This window comes from Physella acuta, unplaced genomic scaffold (genome assembly GCF_028476545.2).
Source record: "Physella acuta isolate Inbredline_101_S28 unplaced genomic scaffold, ASM2847654v3 ptg000793l, whole genome shotgun sequence".
Classification (NCBI taxonomy): Eukaryota; Metazoa; Mollusca; class Gastropoda; family Physidae; genus Physella; species Physella acuta.
The window spans coordinates 176316-193934 of NW_026732311.1; the positions used below are offsets into that span (position 1 = coordinate 176316).

At 32.6% G+C, this 17619-nt stretch overlaps 2 protein-coding genes and 1 pseudogene across 2 annotated transcripts; all 3 read right to left on the reverse strand.

Annotated features, from left to right (window-relative positions):
* Positions 1 to 625: 625 nt before the first annotated feature.
* On the reverse strand, positions 626 to 2761 carry LOC131950977 (ficolin-2-like; annotated as a pseudogene).
* A 2815-nt stretch (positions 2762 to 5576) lies between these two features.
* On the reverse strand, positions 5577 to 7755 carry LOC131950979 (ficolin-2-like). The gene is made up of 4 exons (XM_059313210.1): positions 7698 to 7755; positions 7465 to 7584; positions 6798 to 6932; positions 5577 to 6241 (listed from the first exon to the last, which is right to left on the reverse strand). Exons 1-4 carry the CDS (start codon positions 7753 to 7755, stop codon positions 5577 to 5579), a joined length of 978 nt encoding a protein of 325 aa, XP_059169193.1.
* Positions 7756 to 11307: 3552 nt separating this feature from the next.
* Positions 11308 to 13732, reverse strand: LOC131950980 (ficolin-2-like). Its single transcript, XM_059313211.1, has 4 exons — positions 13690 to 13732; positions 13405 to 13593; positions 12962 to 13048; positions 11308 to 11972 (listed from the first exon to the last, which is right to left on the reverse strand). Exons 1-4 carry the CDS (start codon positions 13730 to 13732, stop codon positions 11308 to 11310), a joined length of 984 nt encoding a protein of 327 aa, XP_059169194.1.
* Positions 13733 to 17619: the final 3887 nt, after the last annotated feature.

Consider the following 17619-nt stretch of genomic DNA (forward strand, 5'->3'; position numbering starts at 1 on the left):
ATTTTGCATCAATAATATATCGCTATTTTTTATAAGATATCAATCTTATTTCAATTTGTTTATATCACCCTTGGTGAAATTCATTAATGGCTTTAATTTTAAGACAATAAGGAAGGACAAAATAAGTGATATGTATGTGTGTTTTTGTAGGGCTAGAGGAAAAAAGGAAACAAATTATTATTAGCATCAACAAGAATGATTTAATAATTAATACACGTATTATTGCATTTTTTGTGCAAAATTAAAAATCTTAGCAAACAACTGAGTAAATAATATTATGTACATTAAAATTAATGCATTCATGTATAATTGAAATGCATTTATTGATTTATTTATTTTTAATTGAACAATATTTAATTTCAATATAGAACAAAAATTAAATTTTTATATTTTGCAGTAACAAATAAACATATATACTAAGATATGTTCTGCATTAATGATGAAATAAATATGTTTGCCGAAATTTGTGTTCCGAAATACGCATCATGACAAGTAAATGAGTTGCAACACACAAACATTAACTTACACCAAAAAAACTAGCAGAACATAGAGATTTACAAAGATAAAAATAATTTTAAAAAATTGAAAAGACTGTTTTACTTCACAATACTTAAAGATTAATAAATTAATAAATTATCTCTCTAATTTTCATTTCAGAAACTTGCACATTACTTTGAAAGCCTGTCAATGCGAGCCAATTTAAGCCTTTACCGAATTGTGTATTTTCCCATTGCCCATTCAGGTTTGAATAATGGCAATCATGTTACCACCAGGCGCCGATGTACAAAATGGCACAGTTCCCAGAGTGCACATCGTTATCTCTGTCAAATGTGGTAAACATATGATTGTTGTGCCATGCCAGAGAATCCCCAGCGTTCCCAGTGTAACCAGAAATAGAAAGCTTGTAACCCAGAGACTCGTCGGACAGTTTAAAGCTGGAGTATTTGGCGTAGTAGGTCCCGTTGTAGACTAGATCAACCCGAAGCTCGTGGGCAGCTTTAGAAGTCAGACAGAAAATATTTTCATTGCCCAGGTAAAAATCCCCAATGCCGTAATCCCCAAACCCGTGTTTGTACTCCTCCCAGCCGCGGTAGAAATCTACGGTCCCAGACACACGTCTTTGGAAGATGGTCCATCCTCCACCTTCTGTCACTGTGTCACACATGACGACTAGCCCGGATGTAAGGGTCACGACCTTCCTTGGTTCATCGGGAATGACGTCACGACATGATTTATAGACATTCGGGTTGAAAGGGTGAAAGGTCGGGTTGTTTCCTAATGCCACGTAATTTGCTGTTCAACATAAATTACAATGGTTTTTATTCCTTATAAATTATAATAATGTCTTTTAATTCTTTTAAACAAAATTATTTTTCATACATTTAAATGTTTTATGTATTTTAGATAATATTTCAAGTTATTCACTCTTCTGCATGTTTTATCCAAAAACATTTCGAAATGTTTGTATAGGCATTAGTATAGGACGTATTTTGTGTTACTTTAAGTTTGCTTAGTCTAACTTTACCTGGACAACTGTCGTTGGAGCACGAATTAGGAACACCTGTTGACTGATTGTTACTTGTTGAACTGTTGCACTTTACTCCAATTGCATAAACCCGGATATTCTTTAATGTTTGTATGTTTTTATATGGTATAAGCCCAGAGCCTGTGCGGCAATAAAAAAAGAATACATATATATAGTTTAACACTACGTGTGCCTAGAGAGAGAGAGAGAGAGAGAGAGAGAGAGAGAGAGCGAGATAAAGGGAGAGAAAGTAAGATAACATCCGACCGATTTAATAAAATGAAAAACTTCTCGCTATTTTCTGGTGATACTTTTCTTTTAGAAATTGTCAATTAATGCCGTCAAACATATTTTTTTTTACAAATCTTTTACCCAGCACATATTCAACATTGATCCAGTCCCTCGTTCCACAAAAATTTCTTTCTTTTAAAATGTATTATTAAATACTGATCGAGACTTCTTTGTTTGTTTTTTTATTTTTTATTTTTTTAGAAAATGAACCACAACCAAAAAACTGAAAATGAAAAACACTGTTAAAGCTTTGCTAACTAAACGCCAAACGTATTATGCAAAAATAAAAAAAATAGCATTGCTATTTTGTTTTTATTACTGAGAACTATGCCGAAGTCCGCTTGGGATTAGCAACACTGTTACATTTTATTCAAAATATTAAAACAAAGCCTCTTCTAATAAAAAACGAAACATATAACTCATAATCTCCAATGAAATGTATAGTAAATAAAAATTGTGACACAACATATTTAACTCCTCCACCTCTTCGTCACACAACTTCACAAAAGTCCAAACAAATTTAACTTACCCTCTTGTTATACTTTTTCTGTTTTACATCAAAATATATGAGGCATTGATTGATTAAATTAATTGTCTTACCTAATGAACATATTTTCGTCACATTGTTATAGGCAAAACTAAAACAAGTTTCGTTTGCAGCCATACACTGACCCCCACATGTGACCAGGTTTCTGGTTGTGAACTGTTTACCAAGAGGCAACATGAGAACTTCACTTTTGTTGTAAACATGGTACACACTGGTCGTGATGTCCATCGACAACACTAAAGCAACTAAAATGAAATGCAGCAAAACATTGTATAAATCATTTTTATAATAAGTATTCATGTCTAAATTACTTGTAAGAAGAGTCTCTTAATGTGACACGTACCTTGAAAACTAATCACAAGATATGCTGAGTAAGCTACAGGTGTGAATAGAGCCATTTGACGTATAATTTAAAGTTGATACCAATCGTTTTGATCCGTATTGATAGAACTATATATTAAAAAGCTTGAATGTTTCCCTTAAAACCTCAGTCTTGGTTTATGTGTATCCATTCTTTTTATATCCATTACTGCTTTAACCAATTTTAAAGTTATAGATTAATCAATGTATCGATTGATGTATTTACATTATTTTATTATTTTTTAATGCAATGATCATGAGAATCGATATCTTTTGAAGTATTGTATCCAAGACCCACTACCTGTCTACAAATTACTATTTTACATTATTTTTCTGCCTGACTGTTTACCTTGAAATGAAGTCGGTGAAGTATCATTGCGACTATAATAAAAATAATGTTCTCAGCAATATGCAAGAGGAGTGATAAAATGTTTTACTCATTTTAGTTTTTAGACTTATTCAGTATGTATTTATGTTAATCAACACAGTTTCAAACTAAGCTTGAAATTGGAATAACTAACGGTCTTTACTACGCTTGAAATTGGAATTACTAACGATCTTTAGTACCAAGTACTAATAAAATTCAATCCGAACTTTACTATGTTTGTTCACATACCATAACAATTCAAATTATGAGCGTTTAAAAATATTTCCTACTATACGTTTATGTATCTCGGATGAAGAACTGAATCGCTTGCTGCTTCATGCATATTTTCTTCGGCTATCAAACGGTGCCCGTACATATAGTCATTATAAACTTTAAAACTCACTTCTAGAATAATTAGATACCAATGATGATTATTTACTGACCAACTAGTGGTATTCAGATAACGGCATACTTAATTGATAGACGCGTTACGATCTCGATGAAGAATAAGCTCACATGTATTGACCATACTATGATAAAGATTCCTCTTTAGACCTAGCGATGCATTGGCAGATAAAATAGAGTTCATGTATTTCTGGACCTCACAATATGATGTAGGTGAGTGGAATTTGGGCCGTCCTACAGTCACAAATCCGAAACAAGATCCGAACTTGAGATCTTAGAGCTAGCAGCCAAATTCTCTTCCATTCAACCACGCCGTCTCTTGGCTCAACTATGCTCATATATGCTGGCTATACTAAGTAATCGTTCGTTTGTTAAATTACTTTACTAAAACAATTACTTTTTTGGGTTCATTGGCCATTTTGATCTCACACATTTTCGAAACATGCATTCATGATGCTTCATTTACTTTCGTGGGAATCATTTACTTAATCATTCTTTTTAATTTATGCCTCTTGATAGCCTAGTGTATACCTCTTTGCATTTGATCCCATTCGATCCATGCTTTTGTTTTAAAAAATACAGATTGTAGCGAAATATTAAGCAATTATATAACATTTAACGTAAATTTAAATGCAACATCAAATATGCTCTAAACAAATAAACCTTTTCAGCATTAAAAGAATACTGCTGCTGGAGAAATCGATTTCCACGGTTAACTATTTATTTGCAATTGACTTTTGTTGTAAGCAAGTCGTAAAACTCTTCATGATAAATGGGTCTGTTGATTGCTCACAATAATTAAACAATAAAATCAATTAATCAGCGCTTTTTAAAGTTAACGTACTCAAACATTTTAATTTCCGAAAGTGCTTCATTTTCAAAACATTAAATTGAGCATGCTGTTTAGAATTTTAATAGAAAAATTACCATACGATATCTACAAAAACTATATTTTTTCTCTTTATAAATATAAAATTATACAACAATGTTTTTATATTTGCAATGGTATTTTAATTAATTATAATAGTTTTAACAGGCTTTGATGATTGCGTCCTATCAACTCCTCTCATAAGCAACATTAAATGTCATGATCCTGATCCCTTTTTCCAATACGAAAGTGTTGAAATATGTTCATCACTCTTTAGCATATGCCTTTTAATTTGATTTCTGATTCAAGCTAATCTGAATACGTTTTCGGGAAAATTTATCAAATGGACATAGCTGAAAATTGTCTTAATTATTCTACATTCCGCCCTTCTACTCCCTTCGATATGGTCGTCCACAATATTTTAATAGACCTCTCAAAACAAAATACCAGTATATTTATCAAGAACATTTAATGTTCATGTGTACCTTGCTTATCGTTAGCTACACTCCTAGGTAACTTTGGTTATTTAATTAAAATTAAGCTAAAAAGTGTTTCAAAGTATCAAGTGAAAGCCAATTAAATCGCCATTTTTTTCGGAATTTTTTTACTGTTGTCATCCATACATCTCGAACATACGTGTTTTCTATTTTATTACACCACTGTATGTTCACTGTATGTTCAATACATTTCTCTCTGCTTATGACATTTCGTTGTGTTTTTCTTTCTTTATGGTTCTTCATCATTTGAATCCGTATAATAGAACTGCGTTAGAGTTGTTTTTTTTTTTAATTTTTAAATATTATTTGTCTGAGTAAATCAGAAAGAAATGACACTTTAGAGTCTGTTTCAACATTCGTGTTCCTTGTTCATGTTCAAAAAAATGTTAATGTAGTCAATGCTAATCAGCAAGAAAGACTACATAAAAACCGAAGATCATAATTTATTATCCAAAATGTGCATTACAAAAAATTCAAAAATATTCCGGAAATGCAAATTGATAAGCAACAATAAAACATTACTTCAGCAGTGAATCGCAGACTGCAACAAGCAAGTGAAACAAAACATTACACGTGTCAGCTAACTTGTATGTGTTTATACATATACAGAGAGAGAGAGAGAGAGAGAGAGAGAGAAAGAAAACATTTCTTGTGTACCTATTATAAAAATGAATTAATTAAACTGTGGAACAATATTTCGATTCAATCCTAAAAAGTTAAGAACTTTGTCTGATTTTCATTTCAGAGACCAACACATTATGATTAGTTCCTGTTAGTGAATACCAGTTCAATCCTTGACCATAGTTGGTGTTTCCCCATTGGCCATTTAGGTTCGAATCATGACAATCATAGTACCACCATGCCCCGATGTACAAAACAGCACAGTTAGTATGATAATCATCGTTATCTCTGTCAAACGTTGTGAATAAATTATTGTTCTCTCCTGCCAAAGAATCTCCAGCGTTGCCAGTGTAAACAGAAATAGAAAGCTTGTAGCCTAAAGACTCATTGGACAATTTAAAGCTGGAGTATTTGGCGAAGAAGTTTCCGTTGTAGATTAGATCAACACGAAATTCGTGGGCAACTTTAGATGAAATACGAAATATATTTTCATTGCCGAGGTAAAATTCCCCAATGCCGTAATCCCCAAACCCGTGTTTGTACTCCTCCCAGCCGCGGTAGAAATCTACGGTCCCAGACACACGTCTTTGGAAGATGGTCCATCCTCCACCGTCTGTCACTGTGTCACACATGACGACTAGCCCGGATGTAAGGGTCACGACCTTTCTAGATTCATCGCTGAAGACATCGCGACATGATTTGTAGACATTTGAGTTCAACGGGTCAAAGGTTGGGTTACTACCAACTTTAACGTAGTTAACTGGTAGAAGTAAAATAAATCGATTATTCATTACGAATGTGAGTATGTTAAACATAATTTATTTTTAGCGAATTTGCTTAATAGTCAGTTAACAAACCGCTTATTGTTGTTTGTATGGCTAAAAAAAATTCTGTTACGAATTTATTTTTCTCCTTAAACCTTTTACCCTGAGATGTGGGTTGTTGTTTTTTTTTTTTACAACAAACCAAATCTATCAACATCTTTCCCCGTGCGTGCCCATGACACATGGGGCATTTGAAGTAATGTTTATCCATTTCAACGATTTAGGCTTACATGTAAATAATGTCGTCAGCACTACGTCCAGTCGAATTTGTTTCCCTAACGTTAGTCGGGTACCCATCAGAGCGGGAGAAATCAGAAATGTCATACAGTCTCGAGCCAGGGATCTGAAACGAACTTTTTTTTAACAGTCGCGTATACATTCCGACTATACCGTTGACTTATAATTGAGATATTTATTGTTATTAACTTTAAATTTTTACTATATTTTTTATTTCTTTTAAATCTTAAAACAAAAAAAAAACTAGAAATGCACCCGGACACTTGGGGTCGTTGAAAGTGTTTGACATTTGTTGATTAACACCTAATGAGCCGTTGCAGGTTAATCCAATGGAATAGATCTTTGTGTTGTTGGACGTCACTGTGTTGCTGTATGGTATAAGCCCAGAGCCTGTGGTAAAAAGAAGAGAGCAGTTTGTGTAAACTATCGTCTATTTTTACCCTATGGCATGGAATATATGAAGACCACAAGGAATAAACCACAGCTGTCATAGTTTTCTACTTTTGGAAAAGGGAGATTTTTGTGTTTGAGAGCCCTTGCTGTTCCGTTGTGGCATGATTATAAAAGCTTAACTATTGGGGGGGATTGAGGTGGTTTACACAAGTACAGCGTTTATATTTTCATAAATTGGACATCTGTGGTGTATCCCCTGTGGTCTTTATTTGGTCCCAAAAAACAATGAGCATTGTAAAGTATTACAAACAACTAGACTGTTAATATGCAGAATGAGTAAACTATTACGAAGGCGTTACTAACTACACAGTGTAAAAATATCCTCATTTGCTCTACCAAATCTCGGGTTATTTGTTTTTTAGGATTTATGATGTTCTTCAGACTTTGCATAACGTACCCAATAAGCACGTTCTGGTAACCTTGTTGTAGGCGAAACTATTACAAGTTGTGTTTGTGGCTAAACACTGACTGGCACAATATGCCAGGTTTCTGTTTGTGAACTGTTTACCAAGAGGCAACATGAGGACTTCACTTTGGTTGTAGACATGGTACACGCTGGTCATGATGTCCAGAGAATACACTGCAGCTACTATATAAATAATGGTATACAGATTTTACAATATGATTTAAGGGCATTTTATAAAAGAAAACTGTTTATTTTGTATATAACTTGTAAAATGAGAACATTTAAATTAATCTTACCTTTAAGAATCATCAGAACCGAGATTGTTGCGTAATTTTCCATTGTAAATAACGCCATTTTACCACCAAGTCCAAAATATTACACAATGCTTCGGTCAGTTACTTACAACAGCTTCAACTTTTCATTAAAAAATGAACAAGATTTTAGTTATTTATTTCCTTTACTTACTTATATCTTAACTAGCTCTTTGATCAATAACAATAGATTGAAACATGTGTTTTCAACAATACATTCAATTAAATGTGGGATAACATTTGTATGGGTCTCCTTAAGTATTATATCATCTAGGATTAACATACTTAGATACATTTTGATATTATTAAAACTGTCTCTATACTAATAATTGAATTCATTTCGTAAAGTAAAATGCAGATTACTTTTTACTATGTCTTTTTTTAGAATAACCCGTTATCACGCTTTAGTTATATTCAGAATTTTTTACTTCTTTGGTAGGTTAATGTGTTAAAAAAATATATTCAATATTTATTGATTAAAAAAATATATTCAATATTTACTGATTAAATCGAAAATGATGTAGTGGGACTTTTTAAATATCTAATTATTTTTATACTAATAAATTAAATTAATTTTTGATAATTTCCAATTTATGGGGGGGGGGGCTCATTTTATAAAACAAACCGAAATGTAAATTTGCTATTCAAGTTTGACAAGAGCAATGCTTTATTTTACTCTTACTTTTCAATGATAAAAATACAAATATCTTTTATACTTTCGCAACGAAAACGCGAAATGACAACAGTTATGCAAAGTCTTTTAATAATTAATTTAGTATAATTTATAAAAGAATAAGCAGTATATCTACCTCTCCCTGATTCACTTTCTACACATCAGACGCTGCATTAGTTTTAATGTTTGTGACAGTATTTCAGTACATCAGTGTAAAAACGAACCCATGCGATAGTTCGAAAGCACCCAGGATCAAAAGCTTGTAGTTGTGTAAATACTACCTCATCTTGATGTAACTTTGTGAACCTTATTAAAAAGCCATTATATGAACTGACATTTTCATGTGACTGAAATGTCCGGAACATTAACTTTTGCCCCACGTTTTGTTTCTGCGACATATGCTTTGTTTCCTAGTTTTAAAAAGTCATCAATAAAATTAATTGATAGAATAAACTGAATGAAATGGAACATAAGAATTATATTGCTGACTCATTAAGGCGGTCTTGACATTGACAGCTAATTGTGGAAATGTGTAATAGAACAATAACTGCTTAAATGGTCGATTAAAGATTATCGGTGTATTTTTTGTTTGTGTTGAAAATGTAATTGTGTAGTATTGATGATTTTTTTCAATCAAACTTATTCAATTTTTTTTTATTTGTAGGCTGAGATTTTATGCAACAATTTGACTAAATTAATAGTAAAATAATCGATACAGATTGAAAGCAAATATGATTTTTAAATATTTTTTTTACTCTGTTTGTCTGTATAATTATATATCAGATGCTTTTACTTGTTAGTAAAGTTATATGACAAGTTAAATTATTTAAAAAGCTGGTGTATTAATGCGTTGAATTTTGGTCGGCTGTGAAGCATTTGCAGAATTAGGTGATTAAACAAGCAAACTTGGAACTTCACTCAAACAAATACATTTAATTAAAGAAAGTACTGATATGTGTTCTGTACTTATTGTTATATATTTAATATCGTCAAAGCTATATCTAGGATCAGATTACGTACTGTCTTTATGTTCACTTCGCATAAACTGATCATTTTTTCTGCCTTTTTCTGCAACGCCCAATTTAATTTTTATTAGTTCATTTATTTCCACTTCATTACACTAGCATGACTAGAAGACCATAAAACTTAGTATCGATCATTTCTCCAACTTCCGTAGCAGGCAACAGAACAATTCACAACCGCCGTCATTTTACCTACTTTACCCCTACACTGTACATATTAAGATCAATGTAGGCAGATGCTGTATGGCATTCAATTTCTATACGTCATATTTAACAATACAGTAGTAGTGAACTCGTTACTTCCAAATTAGTGTGTGGACCATCTGTTGATACACCATGTCGTTCTTCTGTAATAAAAATGTGTTTGGTTTTTTTTTTTTTTTTTTGCTATATGTTTAATTTGGTGCCGAAATTTAATATTTAACTCAATCCTGCCACATTTAATCTCTTTTACCTCATCTATAAATATTTATCAATTTTCCAATCACGTGCTTGCATTAATTAAAGTTTACAGCTCGGCCTTTAATTAAAAGTTTTAGCTGAATACATAATGTACTAATTTATTAAAGAAACTGAAATATTGTAGTTGAAATGTATCCATGATATTGTTAATAATTTTATAAGCTAATATATCTACAAATTCTCCACTAACGAAAAATCTCCACCCTATTTAGCATAATACGCTGTGAATACGCAGTAAATAAGGCGCAATCTTTTTTGGTGTCGTGCAATTTTTTAATTGCTAGCAATGCGGTTGAATTTGCTTTGTCAAAGAAGCTGTTCATCGATCTTGTTTCTAATGGCAGGTGTTTTAAAATTAACAATAGTTAAAGTAGGCGTCAACGTTGATTGGTTTGTTAGACCTGTTTATTACTGCATAACATAAAAATCAATTAAATAAATGAACACGACAATGTATAAAAAACATTTGTCACTAAAAAGATTGCATTAAATAGAATTTAAAAATTACTTTTTTTTACTTAGCATATAAATATAAATCAGGTGAGATAAGATTTTAATACATATACGTAAGCCTTTATATACAAGTAAAATACATATATTAAATTATTTCCCTTTACATATAACTGTCTAATTAAAAAATCATGATGAATATTAAATAATAAAAGCCTAAAGATCTGATATTTCAGTTTTATATATATATATATATATATATATATATATATATATATATATATATATATATATATATATATATATATATATATATATATATATATATATAAAATTATATAAGTGCAATTCGTTTTGTAAAGTTTGTTTATGGACCGTTTTGTGTGGTTAGGTCATCAGGATAAATTAACAGTATATTAACAGTTATCAAATATCTAAGTGTGAAATAACTAAGGTATTTTACAATGAAAATAAAACAATGTGTTTATGCATTTTACGCAGAAATGGATTTAAATACATGTTACGAAAATTAAGACAAATATGGCCGGTTTTTCTGACAGTTTGCAATCAACTACGTTCTGCTAATTGATGAAGTATTCATACTTAATATTTATATTTTGACAACATTCAACTGGTTGCTTGATTTACATTTTGATATTTTATAATCGATTATGATCACCTACAACTCTAATTACAGCTGTTCCTTAGTTTCGTACAATATTTTCTAATGATAAATGTCAACAAAATTAAATTATTAATATTTGTCAATGAGTAGAGATGTGTTTCAGTAGCTACAATTTCGCGATATTTTGTAACAACATAAAATACTTATGTATTATTATATTTTCAAACAAACACACACAAATAAGCATCAAAATGCATTACAAAAGTATACGATTTATGAACTTTGAATATCGTTATTGTACTATTTAACAAACATACAATTATAATCATTTTAAAATGGAATAATATCTATAAATGTTTTACGTTACATGATTGATCTAATTTTCATTTCAGACAAAATCACACTATTAGTGTGACTCGTAAGAGTATACCAGTTTAATCCTCTCCCAAAAAGGATATCTCCCCAGACACCATTGAGGTTTGACCAATGACAAGCATTGTACCACCAAGCCCCGCGATACAACAGGGCACAGTTTCCTGTGTAATCATCATTGTCTCTATCGAAAGTCGTAAAGCTATGGTTGCTATGACCTAACAGAGAATCCCCAGCGGTGCCATTGTAACCTGAAATTAAAAGCTTAAAACCTTCACACTCGCTTAGCAGTTTAAAACTGGAGTATTTGGCGTAGTAGGTCCCGTTGTAGACTAGATCAACCCGAAGTTCGTGGGCAGCTTTAGAAGTCAGACAGAAAATATTTTCATTGCCCAGGTAAAATTCCCCAATGCCGTAATCCCCAAACCCGTGTTTGTACTCCTCCCAGCCGCGGTAGAAATCTACGGTCCCAGACACACGTCTTTGGAAGATGGTCCATCCTCCACCGTCTGTCACTGTGTCACACATGACGACTAGCCCGGATGTAAGGGTCACGACCTTTCTCGGTTCATTGCTGATGACGTCACGACATGATTGGTAGATATTTTGGTCGAAAGAATAAATGGGTGTGTTTAGTCCAGCACTCAAGTACTTTACTTGTAGAAAAAAATCAAAGTAAAATGTATTCTTAAAATGTTAATTAGTAATTTGTATTTTTATCTGGCTAAACATAGCGATATAAAAAAATTCAAAATCAATGCTTTTTGTTCTCTTAAATTAGCTAACGTTTTTTTTTCGGCAACAGTCTGCTAGATAAAAGCACTCGAATTGAGAAACGAAGAAATGGAAATCGTGTTAACAAATAGTATGAGTTCTAAATAGCTTTTTGTTATGCTATAAATAAATAAATAAATAAATAAATAAATAAATATGTATATATATATATATATATATATATATATATATATATATATATATATATATATATATATATATATATATATATATCTTTGTCCGCAACTACATCACAACAAAAGTCTAAGCGCTGTTTGACGTTTGTTTCGGTCTTGAGCTTGGTACCGAATTGGTTACAATGCCGAACACAAGATCAAATCGAAGGCAATTAAATGTATATCTTGTAACCAAAGGTAACTAACATCTTTAGCTCGGTTACCAATGACACGATAATCAGTTGTAACTTGTTGTCAGAATCGTGGTAATTGAGCCGTTATGTTTACAAATATGGTTTTTTTTTTAAACATTGCTTTATCGTTATCAAATAGCAAGTGTGATTTTATTTTGTGTTATTTTATAAGATCAACAGAATAGAAAAGTTTATTATAATCTAAAGTGTATTTTAAGCTAATAGCGAGGTCGAACTGTAGAGTTGGGCTGCTAGCCCGTAGATCTCGAGTCAGGATCTCGGTTCGGACTTGTGAGTGTAGGACGTCCCTAAGTCCACCCAGCTCTAATGGATACCTAACTTACGTTTGGAAAAGTAAAGGCGGCTGGGCGTAATATTGAACACAACATCCCTTCCTACACAGAGGTCGAAAAACATATGAACGCTTCTTCTTCTGCCCAGTAAATTTTAAAAGGCTGGATTGTAATAAAGGCCCGAGATATATTTTTGAGTAACATGTACCTGATGAACTGTCGCACATCAACCTTACAGAGTAAATCTTTGTGTTTTCTACCGTCACTGTGTTATTGTATGCGATAAGTCCACAACCTATGAGAATATAATGATACGTTATTACAATTAAAACACAACAGCATCTGCTTTCATGAGAAGGTTCTCATATTTGCGCTGAAAATAGAAGTAGAAAGAGGTTAAGCAGAGGAATTGTTTTGCCTATTAGGAGAAAGATTTAAGGTTACTTGCTGTTTATATTAGGATGAGTGTATAACGAACTATAAAATAGTGTTAGACTAGACTTTATACATAAAACATAATAGTATAATATATAATTAGCAATATAAAATATACAAGTAATTTAAAAGAAAAAAATAAATATAAAGGTACTTTAACTAGGATGTTCTAATTATATTTTTATGCATTTTACTTATCATGTTTTTATTACTTACCCAATGAGCAGGTTCTGGTAACCTTGTTGTAGGCGAAACTAAAACATGTTGTGTTTGTGGCCAAACATTGACCACCACAAGAAACCAGGTCGACGTTTGTGAACTGTTTACCAAGAGGCAACATGAGAACTTCACTTTGGTTGTAGACATGGTAGGTACGGGTTGAGATATCCAAAGACCACACAATAACTACAAGAGTGGAAATTTACAAATAATGTGTAGCTTTTCGCTGCACGTTTTGTTGTTATATCGAATGTAAAATCATAAATATAATATGGCATTTACCTTGACAACTCAGCAAATGACATAGTGATATTAAATGCCACATTGTAGATCAAGCTGTAGGATTTCAATAGAGTTCAAGAGTCTAAACTTCAAGTAGACATAAGACAATTCTGTTTTATTTTGAAAATAAAAACCCTCATAATTTAGTTTATAATTTAGTTTTCAAATCGACATATCGTACTAGATAATAACGAAACAATATATTGATTGATTTGCTGTGCTCTTCATTTTAAGCATTAATTGAAATTGCATTTTATGCTGAACATTTACTCATAATATATTGGCACTTGTTACTGATATTTCATTACCGATAGTTATCAAAACATTAGTGCTAGTGTGATACATTTTGTTTGTCTACATTAAGTATTGATATACATGTTCAACAAACATCACTTATATATTATTAAATAATATTTTCCATAACCTTTCGTTAAACATTTTCCGGTGTCGTTTAATTAAAGTTCTTTAATACACTAAATATTATTAACGTATAGTAAACATACAAAAATTAGAACATAGACTTATACAGAAACAATAAAGTCTTCCTATTTCTGATCTACTCCCACGACAGACAATGCTCTTAAGCTTTCATTTTAATTTAACAGAGCCAAATCAATCCATTGCTAGTTTTCTTACCCTAAGGTACCGCACCGGGTGACAACCACCCTAGCTACGCCACTGTTCCTGGTGGCATGAAAAAAAATCTATTAAAATACTTCTGCGGAATGGACCGTTAGGTCTGATAGAAGACTTTTATTGTTAAAATACGTTCAACTTTTTTTCATTAAATCGCGTACTAAAGTGGCTAATTGTGGAAATATGTAAGTGGAATCACGTTTAATTAACCAAACGATTCACTGCAAAAGCCTGTCGGTTGATTTTGATTATATATTGTCAATAGTGATCGCTTTTTTATGTTTATTGAACAATGTTAACGTATTTGTTTCGCAATGCTCAATTAGTTTTTGTGAGAAACTTATCCAACTTTTCAGCCGCATAAGCAAATACACATTCTTTACTTCGGGGTAAATAGTGCTCAGCTGGGCTGCAACATTTGAAATTAACTCAGTTTCATTTTTGTACCTTATCAGTGCTGTATTTTAATTATATTATTATTTTTTAATATAAATATGTTTTTTTTCACTCTTCAAATACCTCGATGACTTCAAACATTGAAACCTTAATTTTATTAATTGTTATCAAATAAGCGTGGACGGAGTGGTCTAGCGGTAGGGTCTTAGGGGCTTTAACCACAGGTGCTTTGACCATAGGTGGTTTGACCATAGGCTTTGGCCAAACCCCCTATGGTTAAAAATCCTATGGTCAAAGTAACTGTGGTCAAAGCTCCGTGCACCAGCGGTAGAGAGCTGGACCTCTAACCCGTAAGTCTCGAGTTCAAATCCGGTTTCAAGTCAGTAGACAGTCGAGTCCACCCAACTATGATGGGTACCTAACTCACGTTAGGGAAAGTAAAGGGGGCATAGTGCTGACCACACACTGACTCCACTTTACTGGCCCTATAGACCGTCAAGTTTGACCAGGAAATTTACTATCAAAGAAGACGTACAAATTATGACACGGAATAAAATTGAAGTTTTCAAATTTTTGCGCAGCTACCGAGATTTTAGTCTGAAATTGTGTTTACAATGTAGACAACAAAAGTGAATTTGTACACAAATACGAACATAACGTCCTGCGCCACTCAACGTTTATTAATAAACTCTGAATGTTTCAGGTTCGCGTTCAACAAAATAACCAAGATATTCGCTGGGTGAGATTTTTCTTTTGTATTTATATCTCCTCATATAGGCAGTAAAGTACACAACTACAGTATTATTTATACTAGAAAAGCTTGCTTGCACAATGAATATAACGCAGAAATGTATTTAATTTACATGAACTCGGTACTTCAGGTGCTAAGTATTAACCATTGTGTTTTCTCCGATTACGCCCCACGCCAGTTACAGCGCTGGGATTTGTTCATTATGAGCCCGCCGGCGATAAAAGATTATAAACCACTAAGTAATTACTTGGCACTACCTTTATTTACACTACCTATACCCCGATCACCTCCCTTTAAGAAAACAAGTTAATAAAAAGTCTAGTGACAATTTAAGCGCAATTTCCTTATGTTATCCATAACCATTTTAAATCGAGATAAATCATATATTCAGCAAATAAATAATGCAACACAAGTAGTTTTAATAATTCAAAACAAAATAGAAAAAATATTTATTAACGAGATTTTAAAAAATTTGCGGACGTGTAGGGGGTATTTAGTTGTCGCGCTCTCTATATTGCTATATAGTACTGTAGTGTATAATGTATAATGTAATTTTTTAAAAACAAATTGTGACCGAACGATAGAATATTTTTGAAAACTCTCTTCGCAATATTGTTCTAAATTATGGCAGGAATCGATTGGTAAATGTTTCAAGTCGCTAAGTGGTCTGGTTGCCGAGATATGGGCCAAAAACTGCATTTTTTCGAGGTTTTTTTGCTTTTCCGGGAAATCCAGGAAGGAATTCCGGGAATGTTTTCGGCCCACAATCATCCTCGGAACTTGCTTAACATGATTGCTTTTGGAACTAGTCCTCGATATTGCTTCGTTGAGGAGGAGATACGACTTAAAGCTGCGATAAAGCTGCGGACACACATCCAGAAATGACGAATTAATAATCGCAATTCCAGTATCGAAATTGCGCTAAAAAGCCGGTTTAAAGATGGCCTTGATAGAATTTTAAAACCCTTGCATTAAAGCAAATGACAAAAACAATGTTTTTGACGAATATAACCCCCCACCCTACAAAAAGTAATGGACTCGGTACTGACACGTTTACATTGAGATTATTCAGACGAGACGAGATCAGTGGTTCTCAGCCTGAGTTTGATTAAAGTCAGTCTCCGTGGTTAGAAGGAGGTCAAGATACACACCTGAGCCGTATGATTCACGTTCGGATTGTATCCGTGCAAACGATAGAACTTTTAAGAAGTGCTCGATGAATTCGCAATTAAAACTGGTGTGGTTTGGTACCTCCAAAAAGGCTTCGAACCTCTGCATCTGGATCATAACGTAACATCTAGATGACGGAGCGAAGACAAACTCAAGCTTAGTTGCTCCTTTTAGAATACGTCACCATAAGTGGTCATTTTCTCACTAATTTGTCTCCAGGTGCATTGTAAAACATTTCCTGCTCCAAAACACCGCATCATCAACTTCAGAAAACAACCCTTTAATATAACATATCTGAAGTTTAACTAATTATAGTACAAGTACAGTTGATTTGATTAAGTAACTAACTTTAACAAACTAAAAGATACATTGGATCGCAGTGTGTACTGATATACAATAAAAAATTATATTTAAATAAGTCGTTCAGTATCCGACACGCTCAAATCGTTTTACTTACAAAAAACACAGCATCGTTAGACAACACAAATATCTATTCTATTCGAGTAATTCAACTGGCACATGAAGGAGTGACTTACGCATGTTCCGATTCCAACTGCACAGGTATAGTGCAGGCAAAAATATTTATTTTGTAATGAAAAATAATGGGAGATAACTTACTACCATTTTATTAATGACGAGAAATTATTTCCGAAGTTATCTTTCTTGGTGCTCTACTACTTGAAAGACAGGTGATAAATACAAAAGAGGAAAATGTAGCTCTCAAAGCTATTAAGATTCTATTTAGTGCGCTACGATCAAAAAAATTCTTTTAAAGCAATCGGAATTTGTATGTATTTTATGACTTGATTTGAACGTTTGTTAAAAGTTTCTAAATATATCTCATCGATCATAAAACCACGTAAAATTGCTGTTTTATCACAATTATTTTGCTTCTGGTCAAGGGCTGCTACTATGACACTACCTCTCACACCAACAAAACACTAGTAGTTCCCCTGTTTTCAAATTTTATTTTTTTC

Excerpts from the sequence above, each read along its gene's own strand:
- LOC131950980 (XM_059313211.1), bottom strand. The coding sequence starts at position 13,732 with ATGTGGCATTTAATATCACTATGTCATTTGCTGAGTTGTCAAG. Across the intron at positions 13,049-13,404 it reads TACCAGAACCTGCTCATTGG|GTTGTGGACTTATCGCATAC; the intron begins GTAAGTAATAAA and ends ATATTCTCATAG. Across the intron at positions 11,973-12,961 it reads GATGTGCGACAGTTCATCAG|TAAAGTACTTGAGTGCTGGA; the intron begins GTACATGTTACT and ends TTTTTCTACAAG.
- LOC131950979 (XM_059313210.1), bottom strand. The coding sequence starts at position 7,755 with ATGGCGTTATTTACAATGGAAAATTACGCAACAATCTCGGTTCTGATG. Across the intron at positions 7,585-7,697 it reads GGTTCTGATGATTCTTAAAG|TAGCTGCAGTGTATTCTCTG; the intron begins GTAAGATTAATT and ends TTATTTATATAG. Across the intron at positions 6,933-7,464 it reads AAACCTGGCATATTGTGCCA|GCTCTGGGCTTATACCATAC; the intron begins GTCAGTGTTTAG and ends TTTTTACCACAG.